At 36.1% G+C, this 17,028-nt stretch overlaps 1 protein-coding gene and 1 long non-coding RNA gene across 5 annotated transcripts in view; one reads left to right on the top strand and one right to left on the bottom strand.

Moving 5' to 3' along the window:
* The window catches only part of LOC107196298, a 165,098-nt gene that overhangs the window by 54,603 nt on the left and 93,467 nt on the right, over window positions 1-17,028 (top strand). The window contains exon 4 of one of the 3 annotated variants that reach the window (XR_001517684.2): window positions 12,666-13,081. The exons of the other annotated variants lie outside the window; for them this stretch is intronic. This is a non-coding gene — a long non-coding RNA (uncharacterized LOC107196298). Of the gene's footprint in view, window positions 1-12,665; window positions 13,082-17,028 lie in introns of those variants that run through there. 3 annotated transcript variants of the gene reach the window in all.
* Window positions 985-17,028, bottom strand: part of FERMT2 (fermitin family member 2) — a 60,444-nt gene continuing 44,400 nt past the window's right edge. Inside the window, exons 7-15 of one of the 2 annotated variants that reach the window (XM_025038927.1) lie at window positions 15,954-16,088; window positions 15,162-15,211; window positions 13,841-13,965; window positions 7,250-7,356; window positions 6,899-7,120; window positions 4,384-4,404; window positions 3,666-3,790; window positions 3,211-3,352; window positions 985-2,257 (exon numbers count right to left, since the gene is read on the bottom strand). In XM_025038927.1, the coding sequence (XP_024894695.1) occupies window positions 2,084-2,257; window positions 3,211-3,352; window positions 3,666-3,790; window positions 4,384-4,404; window positions 6,899-7,120; window positions 7,250-7,356; window positions 13,841-13,965; window positions 15,162-15,211; window positions 15,954-16,088 (1,101 nt within the window). In that variant the 3' untranslated portion in view covers window positions 985-2,083. The remainder of the gene's footprint in view (window positions 2,258-3,210; window positions 3,353-3,665; window positions 3,791-4,383; window positions 4,405-6,898; window positions 7,121-7,249; window positions 7,357-13,840; window positions 13,966-15,161; window positions 15,212-15,953; window positions 16,089-17,028) is intronic. The other variant, XM_006920177.3, reaches the window with a different exon arrangement.

The raw sequence follows: 17,028 nt of genomic DNA, 5'->3' as shown, positions 1-17,028 counted from the left end.
GGAGATGGGCAAGTGCAAAGTGTGTCTGGAGAATGTGATCTGTCCAGTAAGACTGGAATGCAGACTCCTGGGAGATAAGGATGAAAATGGAAGCTGGAAACAGACCACAGAAGACCTCTGAGCACTTGACTAGGGACTTTGGCATTTATTCTGTAGGCAACCAGGAGTCATAGAGCTGAAATACAGCTGGTGCTGTGCTGCGGCTGAATTAATCTCAAAATTGAGGGGAGGGCAGTGGGGCGAACCAGAGGCAGAGAAATCAGCAGAGGCTATTCTCACTTGTGGGGAGGCTGTGGGACTGTAAAGGACTTGGGTATGCCACAGTCCAAATATATTTTAGGGCTTTTAGCAAGTGACATTATAAGTTGGTAACCTGTCCTTAGGATGAGGAAAGGGACTATATTAAACTTTAATTTTTAATGGAAAGCTCTTAAATTTTGGAGCGAGGCCTGTTATGACTTGGCCTTTGACCTCAAAGAAAAGCCATGGAGAATGTGATCCGAGATTTGCTTTAAGAGGCAGCTGCATCATGGCAGGCCCAGGACAAAGACCCGAGTTTAGGTGATGGTGATAGCGAAGAGAAAGACACAGCTTTCAAGAGGAAAAAAGACTTGGCCTGATTAAATGCAGCAGGTAAAGGAGAAAGTCCAGGGAGGACATTAACATGTGTTGTGCTGTTTAAAACAAATTCTGCCCAAGTTAGTAATATCTGCTCAGTTGTCATGTTTTTGTTTATAACTACATTTCTAACATTTAAATGTTATACTGTTCATTCCTAAATGGTAGGAAAAGCGAAGAGTTCTCAATTTAAGTGGACGACTGTCTTAGAGACTAAGTTTCTATCTGGTAACACTTTGAAATACTAGCAAATTGTTCTTGCAACACAATATGTAGGCAAAGCATTTCTCAAAGGCAAAAGTTCATTTCTATAAAGTTATTACTATGTAAACCACAAAAACAAGAAGTACAAAAAGAAACATTAAATAAAAGATTTTGCTTTTATTTAAAATAAAATGCATTTATACAGTCTTTGAACCATGGATTATTGGACAACACTGGTAATCCGCCCCTCCCTGGCACCCTTTCGGGCTCTGTGAGCTAGGAATTATTGACTAGCACCAATGCAGATTGTAACAGCGCAAGAGACTAGAACACGGCCAGTCTAGGCATTAGAGTTAAGGACACTGTGGCAAATCACTATAATGAAGTCATTCTTAATTTAGCTGATATTAAAACTGCACATCAATTATATTTTTAAAAGCATTTAATGTAAAGATGCTACATCTAAGCCATTTGCTAGTTGTATTTTTAAAAAAACTGTACAATTTTATAAAATTTGTTTGTACATTAGTTACACAAAATGCATACTTCATAGACCTTTACTTCATATTATAATGCAAACGTTGCATATTTTAGGCAGACAGTGAATATGCTGGTGAATACTAAGTGTTGTAATACAATATGGTGTAAAAATATAAACACAAGACAATATACATACATGCTTATTCAAGGACAAAAACAAATCAAGCACAACAGACTAAGAGCATTTTCCTTCAGGGTCAAACAATGACATTATTGAACATCAGGCATCTTTGCAGGTCTAATTTATCTTTTTTTTTTTTTTTTGGTGGGTGGGGGGATGTTTCAAATGGCTACCAGAGTAGGATATTTTTAAAAACGTGAGGTCAAATTAAACATACATTAAAACACATGCATTAAACATGATAAACAGACTTCATATAGTTTAAGCCCTGGATAGCTTTAAAGTAGATGGCTTGAGTTTCTTAAGAGTTTTGCTAGCTGAAATCAGTGATGTTTTGTTCCTGACTTGCCCACTACTTCAGTTTTTAATTCATGGCTCTAAGGAATGTGTGCCATTTTCAAGTTCATATATTATATCATGATAGCAGATTAATAGTCGTCGTGCTTGTTAGTGCACATTATTAACTGATCTGGTAAGGCAAATAAGTTTTCATGATAAAATGATAAATTTCAAGCTTACTTTATTAAGCAGCATATAACAAACAGCTTTTAAAGTTAAATATTGTTATGGCCATGGAGTTTTATTATACAATATTTCTATTCACACCCAACCACTGGTAAGTTTGTAGAACATCTCTTCATCTAAACTCTCATTTTGGTCTTTCGCACGTGTTGAGAGAAATATGTAGCCACCAATGAATTCATGAACCACTTTGCAATCTACTTCAGTACAAATGAAGGACAATCGTACTTCATCTGCAAACTCTACAGTGACCTGGAACAAAGACAAAGAACTGTAAGGACCAGTAAAGCCTGGATCCAGATGGGTGCATCCAAGCAAAGCTATTATGCTATTTAGCCTATCGATCTTCAAATATTTTTTTAATCCTAAACTAATACTGCTTTCAAGTCCAAAAGAATAAGTAAAGGTTACCAGCCCTTCCCCCAGTCCTTTTCAGTTTTTATGTTCTGAAAAGGAAGACAAGGGGTTTAGGTCATTAAGTTCCCAAATGGTCTCTGGTGATTCGATTAATAAGAATGTCTCTCTTCAAGTCCTGGGAGAAAACCTACTTCCTGTGTTTAATATTTACTTAGATACTTAACCTTTAGGTATCATGTTTAAATATTTCGGAAATACAAGATTCTATAAAGTAACAGAAACTGATGCTACAAACATAGTGATCTTAAAACAAATGACTTACATGTACTCTAAGACTAGGGGCAGCAAGATATATATAGCGGTAGATGTGCCAGGTTTTACAGCCCCCAGCATCTCAATTTACATGGTTACTCAGTGTGTGGTCACAGACAGTGATAGCCTTCAGGCGTCTAAATTTTAGTGTCCTCATTTGTAAAGTAGGGATAATCCACCTACCTCCCAAGGCAGTAGTGAGGTTTAGAAATAGGGTACCCATGTAAAACATTTAGTATCACACATGGCACAAAGTAGACATTCAGTGAACACTAGCTGCTATTTGAGTGGAAAAGACTCATACATTATAGAAAGACAACCTTAAAAAAGATACGGCAATATTCTAAATAGATCATTTTTTCTTAGAATTTTAATAACTGAACTAGTTATGAAATAGGCAAATTTAAGTGAGAAATGACTAACCATGTTTTATACTTTAAGAGGAAATAGTACAACTAATCTTCAGAATTTATAGGCCTTTTTATTCTTAACTTAGTAATTTTTAGCAGTATGCAAGTAATACTGTTATAGCTTACCATTTTTATTTCCCAGTTTACATTCCACTGTTTCATGTTACTGAAACGCCATGTTTTGATTGCGTCTCCTGTGCTGGCATCCATCCTAATCAGTCTGTTGTATGCGATTCCAATAAGTTCTTCTTTTTTGCCCCCTTGGAACCTATAGCATTGAAAACACAGTAAATAAATGTTTAAAAACATGTCGGGGGGGCTATTTTTTTCAAGCTATGTGCTCTTTAACTGTAAAAAAAAAAGTGTTAGTTAATACAAATAAAAACAAGTGTAATCATTTTGAATTTTTAATATAAAAATTACAAGTATAGAAAATATATTCCAACATTCTTTAAATTTTACTGTAAAACAGATTAATGGGTCTCAGTAGGTAGCTTTAAATGTTTACTTTCTAATATATTAACTTAAGTAAAAAGGCATGGATTAAGGTTTACACATAGATGCTTTGTAGAACCACTGACCTTGCAATAAAGTGTGTGATGCCAAATTCTGGTAAGGACTGCCAAGCTTGAATAAATCTCATCTTGGCTTCAATTAGACTCATCTGAGCGACGTTCTGATGGGCCTCCAAGATTCTTGCTGTTATCTAAATATGATTAAATATCACCTTTACCATTACATATTATTTGTTCATGGTAGAATCAAGACAAAAAGATCAGAGAACTGAATTAGGTGTCCCACCCCAAAAATCATACGTTGCAAGAGTTAGAGTTAGAAGATATCTGAAGCTACATTTGGAAACTGTAGTAACATAATAACTTTTCAAAATAAACTGATATATTTCTTCTTAATTTCAGTTTCCATATGTCAAGAAACAAAGTACTATTAGGAATACATAACTGCCACTCTTAACACATTCCAAGTACAAACATATATAATCATGCTATTATAAAACAGCATTGTTCTAATCCATACATACATGGTAAATTTTAACTTTAGCAACAAGATAGATGATCAGAATGAGTACCTAAAATACAAGTTTCCAGCAGAAATATTACCATAATATTTTTAAAATTTCTCTAAAGAGATCATTAGGTTAAATTTTAATTTATACTATACTCACTTTGGGATGACTACTCCCACAGGAGTGGGAGGAAATTAATCCATGAGGGGAGATTGTGGCTAGGGCTTTAAATCATTTTTATTTTCTTTCTTTTTTGGTAAATATGGAGAACTTACCAAATCTCTTATATAGCCTGGCTGTAGATGGCAATGCGAGGAAAGAAAAAGGAGGCAGAAAGAAAAAAAAAAGGCAATCAGAAAAAATGGCAATGAAGCAAAGAAAAGGCTGCGGTAACCTGCAAACCAAAATTCCAGCCAAAACCATGCAAAAAATTACTTTAGGTGGAAACCAAGCAAAGTAATGCAAGCATGAAAATGAAAATGAGGAAGCAGTGATTACTTTCCATTTAGAATACTGAGAAAACACTCCACATTATTTTAGATTGTTAAGTGTTACTAAAATTAAGGGTAGAAATTTATAGGGAGAAAATTAAAAGAACAAATACCCCTTTCTCCCCCACGTACCAGTTCCTACTGGTTAGGGTAAAGCTAATTATTTTAGTAACAAAATCAAAATTAATACTCAAAGACCAATGTCTCAGATTGAGTCAGAATATGATCCATGCACTGCTTTTCAGAAATAAGTTGAAGGCATAAAATAAGTGCAGTGACCATACTGTTTCTTCATTAACACAAGGAAAGCAAACCTCCCAATTACCATCTGCTTTTTGCATCCTTTTTCCTGGAAGGGAAAATAAAGAGATGCCATACTCTACACTAGGAATGGTGGCTATAAACTTATCAGTCCATTTCAATTTGGATTAACATGGATAAAATGTAGAACAGCTTTTCTTTAGAATGTAAAAATCAAGTTTGGGAGTCATATTCATGTGAAAATATCCAAAGCAATTTTAATAAATATGGAGCTTTGGGGAATTAAAGATTAAATATAACAAAGGCTGTACTGAAGGACCCAAAGAAAAACAATGTGCTTATGCTCTGATAGAGATGAATGACCCCGTGCCTGCACATCTTCCTGACCTTTGAATGCCACTGGATTATACAGGTTAACAATCATTGAAGTACTATGTTCAATGACTAGTACAGCACCTGACACACAACAGCAACTAAACGTCTGCCTATCAGCACTTACTATAATGGTGTTAGGGCACTGCATGGTCTCCACCTTCTAGGAACAACCTATAAGTCTAGTTAGGGAAAGGAGGATTAAAAAAGAATATGCATTTGAAAAGATGCCAAAGTGGAAGACAAGGCTAGAAGGATCCTTAACCTGGGACCACACACATACTGCCATCTTGCCAGTCTTTGTCCTTAAGAGACTGTTCAGTTGACAATCTAGTTGAGAACTTTCTAAAGTGAGAACTATCATTTTAAAGGATCTGAGAACACAGTACCTGTATCTTTGAGAGCTAAACCAACATTTGGCCATTTTCATAATTATACTCTAAGATCTTTTTTCCTTATACCTGATAGTGAAATAAGACTGCTGAGATTTGAATTTATTCATTGCCTTTGAAGGCAAATGAATCCACTCTCAGAAAGTTTCTTTACAAATAATTTTCAATGAAATAACTAAGAATTTAAAAAATTTAGTATTTGATTTACTTTTTCTTTTTAACTTACAATCTACATTCCATAACGCTCCCCAGGGTAGCGTCTCCTCCATTCCTTACTACTCCCACACTGCAGGACTGTGGGATAAACAGTTTCCATGTAGCTCAAAAAACCTCAGAAACTTAAAAGACAAATGCTTGGTGATTAAAACTTCTGAACATTTCTAATTTCTACTTAAGTGATTTCAGACCCATATGATAAGCATTATATTTAAAGTTAAGTATTACTAAGTGTTCTGGGCATTTCACTGGGCCTTTACTTCAGTAATGTTTTTAAATTATCCCTGAAAGATGAAAATGAAACTAGATAAAAATAAAATATTTATTTTAAACATCTTCACCCCCGCCCCCCGCCCCCCAAACTGAAGCCTTTTCCTTTTATGGCATGATGTAGAGAATACTGGGGGCTATCCCAAGTAAAATTCCCCTGCAAAGAACCTTTTAGGTCGTACTGAAGAATCATTTTACTAAATAGCAATCCTTCTATGGTCTTAATTTCCAGTAAAGGAATTCTAAACAAGAGTGAACAAAAGCAGTCAATTTCAATGAAAATTTACCAAATTTTGTCACATTATGCAAATTTTGGTTAGGTTTTGACTGTTAATGTTAAGAAAAAACAATGTTAAAATGTAGACTACTTCTACCCTTGGAAAATTTATTTCCAAGGCTGGAAAAGTCAATTTTAACAGCAAAGAACAGTCATTAGATTGTGTGGAGAAATGAAACTGCATGAATTAAGGAACACAAAACATTAAGACTGCATTTAATTCCCTGAAAGAATATCCTGTCAACAGAGTGATCTCCTTCATGTTATTTACAATAAATATGCTCCAACTATTCTATTACCTGTTCTATTAAAATGGTAAAAGGTTTTTTTAAATGACCAATTTAAATGAACTGAAGGCTATGTGTTTCCAATTTTATAGTCTAGCCACCTCATACAAAAGACTACCAATTAAGACAAAAAGTTTTAAGAAGGGAAACTAAATTTAAAGTATATGTATAAAACTGTAAAACAAACTAAAAGAAAATGGTAGATGAAGTAAAATGAACCGTACCTGCTTGTTCTTGTACTTTTTTAGATAGCGAGGGGATACCAAACATTCAGGATTTATATCAGTTGTGATCTGCTCTGGTATTAACTGAGGATCTGGGTTTAAATGCTGCATCTTCAGAAAGGAAAGAATATTCTGAACTTCGAGGTTATAAGAACTGTCCGCCATGGTCTTGCCTTTGGAGGCTAATCTGCATGCTGCCATCCAGTGTGCATACTGTTTTTCCTGTCGAAAAGAAATACTGAGGTATGAATTATGCTATATGATGGATTCTCTGAATATAAAATATAAGGACAGTCGACTAGTTAACTCACTAGAGAATCGAAGACGACCACTTTTGATTGGAAAACTTACATTGTCACAACGAAGCCAGATTTCATTCATGCCCTCTGCAACCGGAATCAGGAGTTTAATGTTAAATTTTTGGCCTGAAATGTTCACATCTGGGGTAACTTCACATCCTGTAATAAAAAATTATTAAAATGGTCAAATTTACTTTTAAGAAATCCCAACCCAATACAGGTAGCCCTTATTTTACAGCATCTTAACCTGGAGCTATTGAATCTATAAATTAGAGAATAAATTCTTTATGCCCAGTAATTTTGTTTGCGGTAGAGCAGAGTCAGAAAGATCTAATATAGAAAAAGAGGTAATGGCACAGAGTTTGCGGCCCTCACAATTATAAAACTGGACTGAGAAAGGGTCCTGTTAAAAAGGTATTACCAAAAAACACCACTTATACTCCGACAAGTTTTGATATGTTGTTTCCATATCATTCAGTTCTTTGAATCTTAAGTTATTTAGGATTTAAGTTTCTAAATGCATAGGGACTTAAAATATCTTTCTGTAATTAAATTCTAACTTAATTGTGCTTTGGTTAGAATGACTTTTTGATGCCTTAAACAAGTCTGTGAGAGGGATTAGCCAGTTTGAGCTAGAGTCCTATATGGGAGCTTCTTAGCCCTGCTGCTCCCTAAGCAACTGCTGTACCCTCCAATTCCTGTGGAAAGAAGCCGAATGGCACAGGTCTTTTGAGCCATCTGGGTGCTCCCGGCACATGCCTCCTTCCAAAATTCCAGGGTGCTGGAACACTTAAGTATTTACAACTCACAAATACTTTAATTCAGAGGGTGAACATTTGTACAAAAATGGTTTCTTTAATTTCTTTATAGATATGACTCAACAAATTAACTTTATGCACAATATTTTAGGAGTGCATCTACTACAGAAAATAACATACACTTAATATACTTGGAAAGTCAGTATGAAAATAACTGGCATTCAGACTTTCACTTCACGGGCAAGTTCTCAGAATTTATGGGTTGCAACGATCCATGTAATCAACTGTTAACATCAGCCGGTAGCTTTACAGAAGAGAACATGGATTTACTGAACATAACAGTTGGATGATGGGGTAATGGTTGGCATAAATAAGTAGTAACCAATAAAATATATGGAGAAGAGCTCAGCAATCAGACAGATTTGGGTTCTAGACTTTTCTCTACCACTTAATTATGGACAATTTATTTAACATATCTAAGCCCAAATTTCCTGACCTTAAACTCCACCTCATTAGGGATGTTGCAAGGATAAGATAATGTACGTGTTGAAGGCCCCTAAAAGGTATTCCAATTGTTTGTACTTAGTTCGTGTCACCCTCAATATGTCTTAAGACCAGCAGACTCTATGATGAAAAACATAAAGTGTTAGCAGGACATTCCGTTGCCTTGCTCTTTGTACTGGAGCAACTTCTCTTGATACCGAGTACAAAGAACGAGATAATAAACCTCTACATACATATCTTCCACACAGAAAGAACAAACATTAAGATGATCATTTTTTCTCCTCACATAAATGTTTTAACTATTATATAAAAGAAACATTTTAGATAAAGGGGGTCCTTTTCTCCAAACTCTCCAGAAGCAGCCCCTATCATGAATTCGGTAGACTTTCTCTCCCCTTTACTTTTTAAAAAAATTTACTACATATAAATAGCAACAGCATTTAACTCCTTCTATACAAGCATTAGAAACTATGAGAAAGTTGTGTGGCAATGTGTTTATCTGAAAATAATATACAATCTTTTGTAAAATTCTATTAATTATCCAAGTAGATTTAAAGTACACAATCCTGTAATAATTTGGCCTCTTTTAGAAGTAAAATACCAAGAAAACTAAAAGGAGAGAGACAAAGTGAGCAGTAACTCAAGTGACAGTGTAGGCACAGAGGCACTTACTGGGCCACACCTCAGACGACACTCACTCCATGCCACCTAGCTACTGACTTCCAAGGCAAAGTTATGGACTTTGTTGTAACCCAATTACGATTCCTCTGAACTGCTAAATGCAAACAGCCCATTCGGATCACAATCTTAACTTTCTTCAAACTCTCTGAGGGGCCCTACACTGTGACCCTTCAACTTTCTTCCCATGAGCAGTGTGTTTTCACACTTTTCTTCTCCCCAGCCCAGCCTAGATCCCATTCACCAGACATCACCTCTGGTTCCTCAGATTTACTGTGTTTCTATCATACACACTTAGCAAAACCTTAACCTGCTTCAATCCAACCATTTACCTTTTTACTTGTCTATACTTAGGTTGCTGAACACTGTGATAGGAGAGTGGGGAAAAATAATAAAAAAACTGAGCAAATAGCTTTCACTAGAAATTCATGGATCCCAACCTTGACCTGGCCCTGGACACTTGTAATCCTTCTATGTTTACAGACATTCTCAACAACGTTTATTTCAAATCTTCTCAGGCTTCCTATGCTGCTCACTCTCAGGGGACAACCTCATTTCCTATTTTTCCAAGATCGTAAAAAGCCATCAGAATTGAAGTCCCCCAGCTTCTTGCCACATCAGATAAACCTAGCTGCCCTTGCTCCCATCAGGGATCTTGCTCCATCACAGACATCCCCTCCTTTCCCAAATAATAGGTTTGTTTCTTTCTACTGTGGCTTTTCCGTCAGCATTTTAGTTCCTTGAGTCTCTCCCATCTTAAACCACAAAATGCCTCTCTCCTCTTTATATCTCTGCCTTCTGTTACTGCCCTTTTCCCTCCTTCCTTGTCATAGATAAGGTTCATTAAAAAGCTGTCTTTGTTTCTGTTTACTTCTCAATGACTGCACTTTGACACTCATACTCAAAACACTGCTGAATCTGTTTGAATAAAGGCCAGTGACCACCTGCATGTGGCTAAATCCTATGGCGGCTTAACAATCTTAATCTTACTTCTCTGTAGCATTTGATGCTACTGACTCCTCTCCTTTTTGAAACAACTTTTTATCTTAGTTTCCATCATTATCATGGTTTTCCTATGCACTTTTTTCTTGTTCTTTGCAAGCTCCTTTTCCTCTAATCTGACCTGTCCCTTAAACATGAGTGTTCTGCAGGGTTCTGTTCTTAGCCTTCTCATATTATAGACAAGCATTCCAATGGCTACACTTACTGTTAACACTAATTGCTACCTTATCAGTATCTGTGGCAGGGATTTCTCCCATGATCCAATGGCCTACAGGCTATCTCCAAATAGATATCCCGTAGGTACCACAAATTTTATATATCACAGAATTAAACTCATCTTTCTCTCCAAACTCAGCTCTTGTCTATTCCGAATCTCAATATCACCCTATCCACCCAATTACACAAGCCGGAAACAAGTCCTTCCCCTCTAGCCTCTCCCGAATCAATCACTCAGTCTATGGATTCAACTTCCTCAGTATCTACTGAATTTGTACCCTTTCTCCATTCATATTGACAACCTTAATTTGGATCACTGTCATTACTGTGAAATTACTCCTTTAAACTGTAGCCAAAATAAATATGATGGATACTGTCACTTTCATGTTAATAATCTTTCAATGGCACTTCATTGCTGCTACTTTAAAAAACAATCTCCTTAACACTTTTATCCACTAATTCCTCCCAACTTCTTCTGTTATTACCTCTTGTGTTAGCAGGGATCAGATTCAACAGCTTTTAAGGAAGTACATCCTCCTCCTTTGAAGTGAATTCCAGCAGCACAGCCCTCCCCACCCCATGGTGGTTGATGCTTTTCTCCAAGCATGTTTGCATACCAGTCTCATTCTGGAAGTCACTTTTAGGAAATCTCCTTCCTTCCACAGATCTGAGTTTGCACTTTTGGATCTTAACTCCAACACCATTTCTCCCATGGGGTCTCTAGTAATTCTCTCCACCATCACTGAAGACTGATACAGAACCCTTATCCCCTTGCTCCTCTGACCCATTAACTTACTTTTTAAAGTACTATTTATTGCTGGAATTGTAATTGTTTATCTCCCCAACAGGCTCTAAATATCTTGAAGGATGGGATTATAATTGGTTCTCGCCCACGTCTCTGGTACCTAGCACAGTTTGTGGCATAGGAGTTCAATTTATATTTGCTAAACTGAATTTTTTAGAAAGTTGCATTTTAGACCTTTCAGGGGTCTTACAGAGCATCTAGACCAACATCTTCAGTTCTCAGAGGAGATACTGAGGTCCAAATAGGCTATTTTTCCAAACTCACAAGGCTTGTTTAGTGGCAGAGCAGAATCTAGGCCATTTGATTCTTAGGAGTATTATCCTCATCAGTGTGATGTGCCAGAAAAGTGCCCCTTTGGGAGGACTTGGAAGAGGTGGAATGAATGAGGACACCTTTTGAGCTGTAATCCACACCAGGACTTGATTTCTCAGTCAGACAAGGAGAAGGTTAAGGATATAACATAAACAGAAAGGACAGAGGCCAGGAGATAGATCCAGTCTCTTACTCAAGAGTGGATAATCTGAGCTGGCCCTGGGTAGTTTAAGAGATAAGCAAGAAGAAAGCTGCAATAGATTCTGAGTAACAAATAATGGTAGAGACCCAAAAGTCAAATTCATGTGACTTAGGCAGTGATACTAATTAAAAGTTTTAGGAAAATTACAGAATTCCAACACACTGGCACAGCAATCTTCTCTCCAGAATAGAAGTTTCCTATTTTTTACAATGCTATATATAACCATAAAACAATAGTTCAGACTACCGGACAGAATAAAAATATATTTTGTTGAAATATACTGAAACTATCCAAATGTAAAATGTACTCAGGAAAATTAAGAAAATAGTTCAGGAAAAGCACCACCGTATTTTTAAGTGATAACTGAATTTATTTTGGGAATCATTTTTGTAAAATGAGTCAGGGGGCACTTTTCTTTGGTACTTTTGTCAAAATACAAGTGTTTTTAGATACTTAAAAAGATATTATGTGTATATTACTTTACACATAATAAATGTACATGCAAAATATAACCCAAAGAAGATGGGCTGGGCCGAAAGGAATAACTCCCTGCCAAGGGAGGTGCAACCTTCATTACAATCAAGAAGCTGGGAAACCAGGAAGCTGACACTGCAGCTGTAGCTCCAGAGCCCAGAAGCACCTCACTCCTTTCTCAGTTCTGCCTCTCCAACCCTATAACTCAGTTGGGAATTCAAGTCTTACATGAATGCACCAGATTAGAATCTCAATTTCACTGGAAATGAGTCTAAAAAATGTATTTTAGTTTTCTAGCCTTTGCTATAAGGGAAGACACAGTAAAAAGAGTATGGAACAGTGAGAAGCCAATCTATTGCTTCCTTTACCAAGCGTGCCAGGTGCCACAGGTGTACAGACGGTCACCAACTTATTTACAATGGTTCGACTTACGATTTTTCAGCTTTACGATGATGCAAAAGCAATATGCATTTAATAGAAACCACAGTTCAAATTTGGAATTCTGATCTTTTCCCAGGTAACTGATATGCATAATGATGCGCTCTTCATGATGCTGGGCAGCTCTCCGTCTGTCACATGATCACCAGAGTAAACAACTGATGCTCTAAGTGTACCACTGCCAACATATTTTTGGATATTGTGTTCTGAGCATGTTTAACCCATGTCTTGTTTAGAAAAGTGTAGCTTGCTGCCAGTGTTAATTTAATTTTATATAAACACACTCTTTGAGGCTGAAGCAAATCTGATGGGTTTTCAATATGAAAATAAAATATTAAAACTGTTCTTGAAGTTATTTCTAAACAGAGCTTGCCCCTAATCCTAATGTAACAGAAATGTACACATAAATCAGATTCATCGAATGAATCTTTGGCTAACAGCTGTTTGAGAATAATGTTAACATCATAAAAATGCTGTTTTCTAGGATTTGACATTTTCTATGGTTGAGAATTACTATATTTTGTAAATGGAAATACCACTACTAAAAACAGAATGCTATAAATAGATGTTAGATGTCATTTGTTTCCAAAGACTGTCAATATACTAGAGCAATGCAAAAATAATAAAAGTGAGCTATTTCGTGGCAAACTTTGGGGGTGAGGTTAGGACTGTAACCCACAAGTTATCTAGGGGTAACCCTGCAGCCACAAGCGCCGCAGATGAGTACGCTTGGGGCAACCGAGAAATGGGTTAAGGTAGGCCAGGCTAAGCTAAGATGTTCGGTAGGTCAGGTGTATTAAATGCATTTTCAACTTACAAGGGGTTTATCTGGATGTAATTCCATTGTAAGGAATATCTGTAGTAGTGCTATGTGAGCTCATGGGAGACTGCTATCTAAATCTGAAGTGAGTCAGGTGGTTTTAGTGAATAATATCACAAGTGACAGGCTCATCAACAATCTACATGACTAAAGCCCTTAAAGAGAAGTCTCAGCCAGAGGCAAGCAGGATGTCCTCCAGCTGCATAAGAAGCAAACCGACTTGGTGAGCAAATTCTCCCTACCACCGAGAACCAACAGAAGATAAGTCTAAGACAAAAACAACTAAATAAAAAAATACGTATCTAAATATAAAAAGTACTTAAAGGAGTAAAGAAACTGGTGAAACACTTATTCCCCTAGCAAAGTGAAGTTTACTGAATATTAGCTAATAGCTATGCCACCATCGACACTGGTCATTTTAAGGCTTTCCTTACCTCTCAGGTTCATCTGATGAGCTGGTGTGCCACTGGATTCTTCTTTGCTCTTATAGCAAGAAATAGATGTATCTTTAAAGGTGCACCAATATTGCTTGTAACCTTTTAGAGTCAGCTTTTTTGGCCTATGTGTTGAATAGAATTAAGAGAAAACCATTTTTGAAATAACTCTTATCAGTGCTTTGTTTTAGCACTAAAGTTTCACAACGTTAAAAGTCGAAGGCCAAGTTTTACATCTGCTGAATTCAGTTCCCTTTGGCCAGTGTGTTATAGTCAATGTTGCTGTTATTGGATTTGCCCCTTCCTTCCCCATAAGTCTACTCAGGAAGCTCTCATAAAGAGAGAGGCGAAAGACAGTAGAGCCAACATTCTAGAATTTCTGTCCGTTGTAGCCGTCTCTGTTACTAGCAAGTCACAGGAAAAGGTGAAGTAAATGTCAATAATCAGAGTCTTTAGGTCCTATGATTACCTACAGGCTCACAGGTGTCTGAAGGGCTGCCTCTGGAGTTTCTCTGAACACACAAGTTTACCTGGCATGACTAAAGTGAGGGAAGTGCTTATCTCTCTAAGGGATGCATTTCAATGGTGACTAACTTTGCTGCTCCAATGTCAAAAAGAAGACAGAGCAGCCAAGAGAGAGAGTGGAAAGGTACAGATAGATGATAAAAGTATGTAAGTGGAGAAGAAGTGGGGGTAGGCAGCAGCATCAGAAATCATGCACTTATTTCAGGAATGTTATGTATGCTAAACTGTCATGTTTAGTGACAGTAAATGGTTTATTCCACAATGGCTTTGTATCTTATGTTCCACATCACCAACTTTCTTCTTTCCCCTCTGTGCCTTAATCCCTAGTTCTCTCGATTCTAGGGAATATGACTAGACTTTAAAAGTCTAGATAAGATACACTGGAACCTTAATTATAAAATGTCCCATAAACAAACAGAATTCAAGAGGATCTGGGGCTCTGAACAAGGAAATGACCACTGGCAGTTAACAGTACTGTGCTTTCCCCCAGACGGGAAGGCTTTCTGCTGATAAGCCACTGCACTACAGAGTCTACATGATGCAAACTAGGTTACAGTATATTTTTTTGGCCTTAAGAAAAATGTTTACCAGATAAAACTTAATGAGTATTATGATTTTTTTTAATTTGGTAAAAATGGTTATTTCCCTTCATTATAATTTAGTATTCATTTAATTGGTAAATGCTTTCACAGGTACATTTGCCACATTTATAGTAAATTTTAATAATGTGAACATGAGACTATAAAACTGATACTTACTCATTAGTATTTGGATTCCCTCCACTTTGTATACTTACTTGAAAACTTTAATATAGTCAGCAAGTTCAGGAATGGAAGTGATGTCACCCTAGAGAAAGAATTTAATCATTTTTTTCTTGAAATATGAAATGCCAATATTTGGTATCTGATATCAAGAACCAGCTTATTTAACAAACAATATTACATAGGATACAGATTTCAGTATATGTGTTGCTGAAGCAAACAAGCACTGGATTATAAAGATTTTAAAAGTACAATCATATTATATGATCATATACAAAAAAGCATTTTCAAATGTCATTTAAAAAGCTAATAGAATTTTATCAAAATGGGAATTTACATAATCCACAAGAGTATACTGATTCTAATATGGCTAAAACACTTTATACCTTCATATGGAAATTTTGTAAATCATAACAACCCAAAGATAAGTATTTGTTCTGTAATAACTAAGTCCTAAACTCTAAAACCATAAAACTAAACGTAGCATTTGAAATTTTTCTTGAGATCTGCTTCTCTCTTCTTTTTGTAATATTTAAAATTCGGAGAGCACTAAATGGATTTTACTGTGACTTGAGATGAACTTTTCCTCTGGAGAAATAGTCTCCCACTACTTATAAGAGAATGTGCAAAGTATGAGAAGATTTACCTTTCTTTATTGTGTTGGAAGCAATTGAGACTAGCGCAATATTAATTTTAAAAGTTTCTGAAAAATCATGTCAGAATTTTCTAAAGCATTAAGTTCCCCCAAATACTTCATGAAAGCCTAAATCCACAAAAAGATAAGCATCAATTCAAAGTAAATTAGTAGGTAAAAAGATTCACCCTACCAAAACTGTTGATGTTTTACCCCCTTCCAAAGTAATCTCCAGGTCTGAAAGGGCAGCATCAACTTCATCAACTTCTTTGTCACTGTTGTTCAAATGATTCTCTGATGTCATGATTGACAGCTTGTTGATATGATACTGAAATCAGAAATATTTTATTTACATGATTGTTCTAACTGTAAAACTTTAAAATGAAATTCTTATCTACCATCTATACTGAATGCTTTTCATCACCTAATTTGGAAAGATAAATGTGTCCAGGAACTAGAACGATAGGAAATGAAAGGGCGTGACATCTGAAATCAATGTCCTAAATCTGCTAATTATCCAAATGTAGTAGGGTCTTTGGGCATATACAAATGAAGCCATCGTTTGGAAGGCCTGAGGAATTAATTAACATGTCCTCCACATATGCAGAGAATTTTTACCTTCCACCCGCTTCCTGCACCATTCTCTGTCTAGAACAGAGCCTGGAACCAACAGATACTGAATGAACAGAATATGCATAAGGTCATTTGTATAAATAGATTATCATGGATTACCTTTTAATTCCACTATTGCCCAGAAAGGGAAAGTTAACACTATCATGTTGAAAGTGAAAGCTGCACTTTCCCCTCATCCTCAAGTCAATGCGTAAAACATCATCAGAGGGGGATGGTGTTTATATTCTTGGTTACATAACAATAAGATAGACTATGTTTGCATGTGAATACACACACACACACACACACACACACACACACACCCCCCCCCATGAAGAGTGAAAACTCCTATATGTAAACAGAAAAACTGGGGAGTACAGAATTAACTAGTCATGATTTTAAATACATTTAGGTAAATAATGTAGAACAAATATTAATGATCTATTAGATTTTTATGCTAAAACGTAGAGAGATTTTATACAAAGGTAAGCAGAATTTTTAAATCACTTAATCAGTTACTTTTCAAAGTGCTAAGGAGCAGAGGGGCACTCCGAATTTCTGAAATATTTATTCAATGAATACAATCTATTCATGGGAACATTTAATAAACTACTCTGAGGCTAATTATCAATGTTCCTCTGTATTTTAAGATTTAG

This window comes from Pteropus alecto, unplaced genomic scaffold, assembly GCF_000325575.1.
Source record: "Pteropus alecto unplaced genomic scaffold, ASM32557v1 scaffold86, whole genome shotgun sequence".
Lineage (NCBI taxonomy): Eukaryota > Metazoa > Chordata > Mammalia > Chiroptera > Pteropodidae > Pteropus > Pteropus alecto.
The sequence above is the reverse complement of the archived record's forward strand: the minus strand, read 5'-3'. Positions and strand labels throughout refer to the sequence as shown.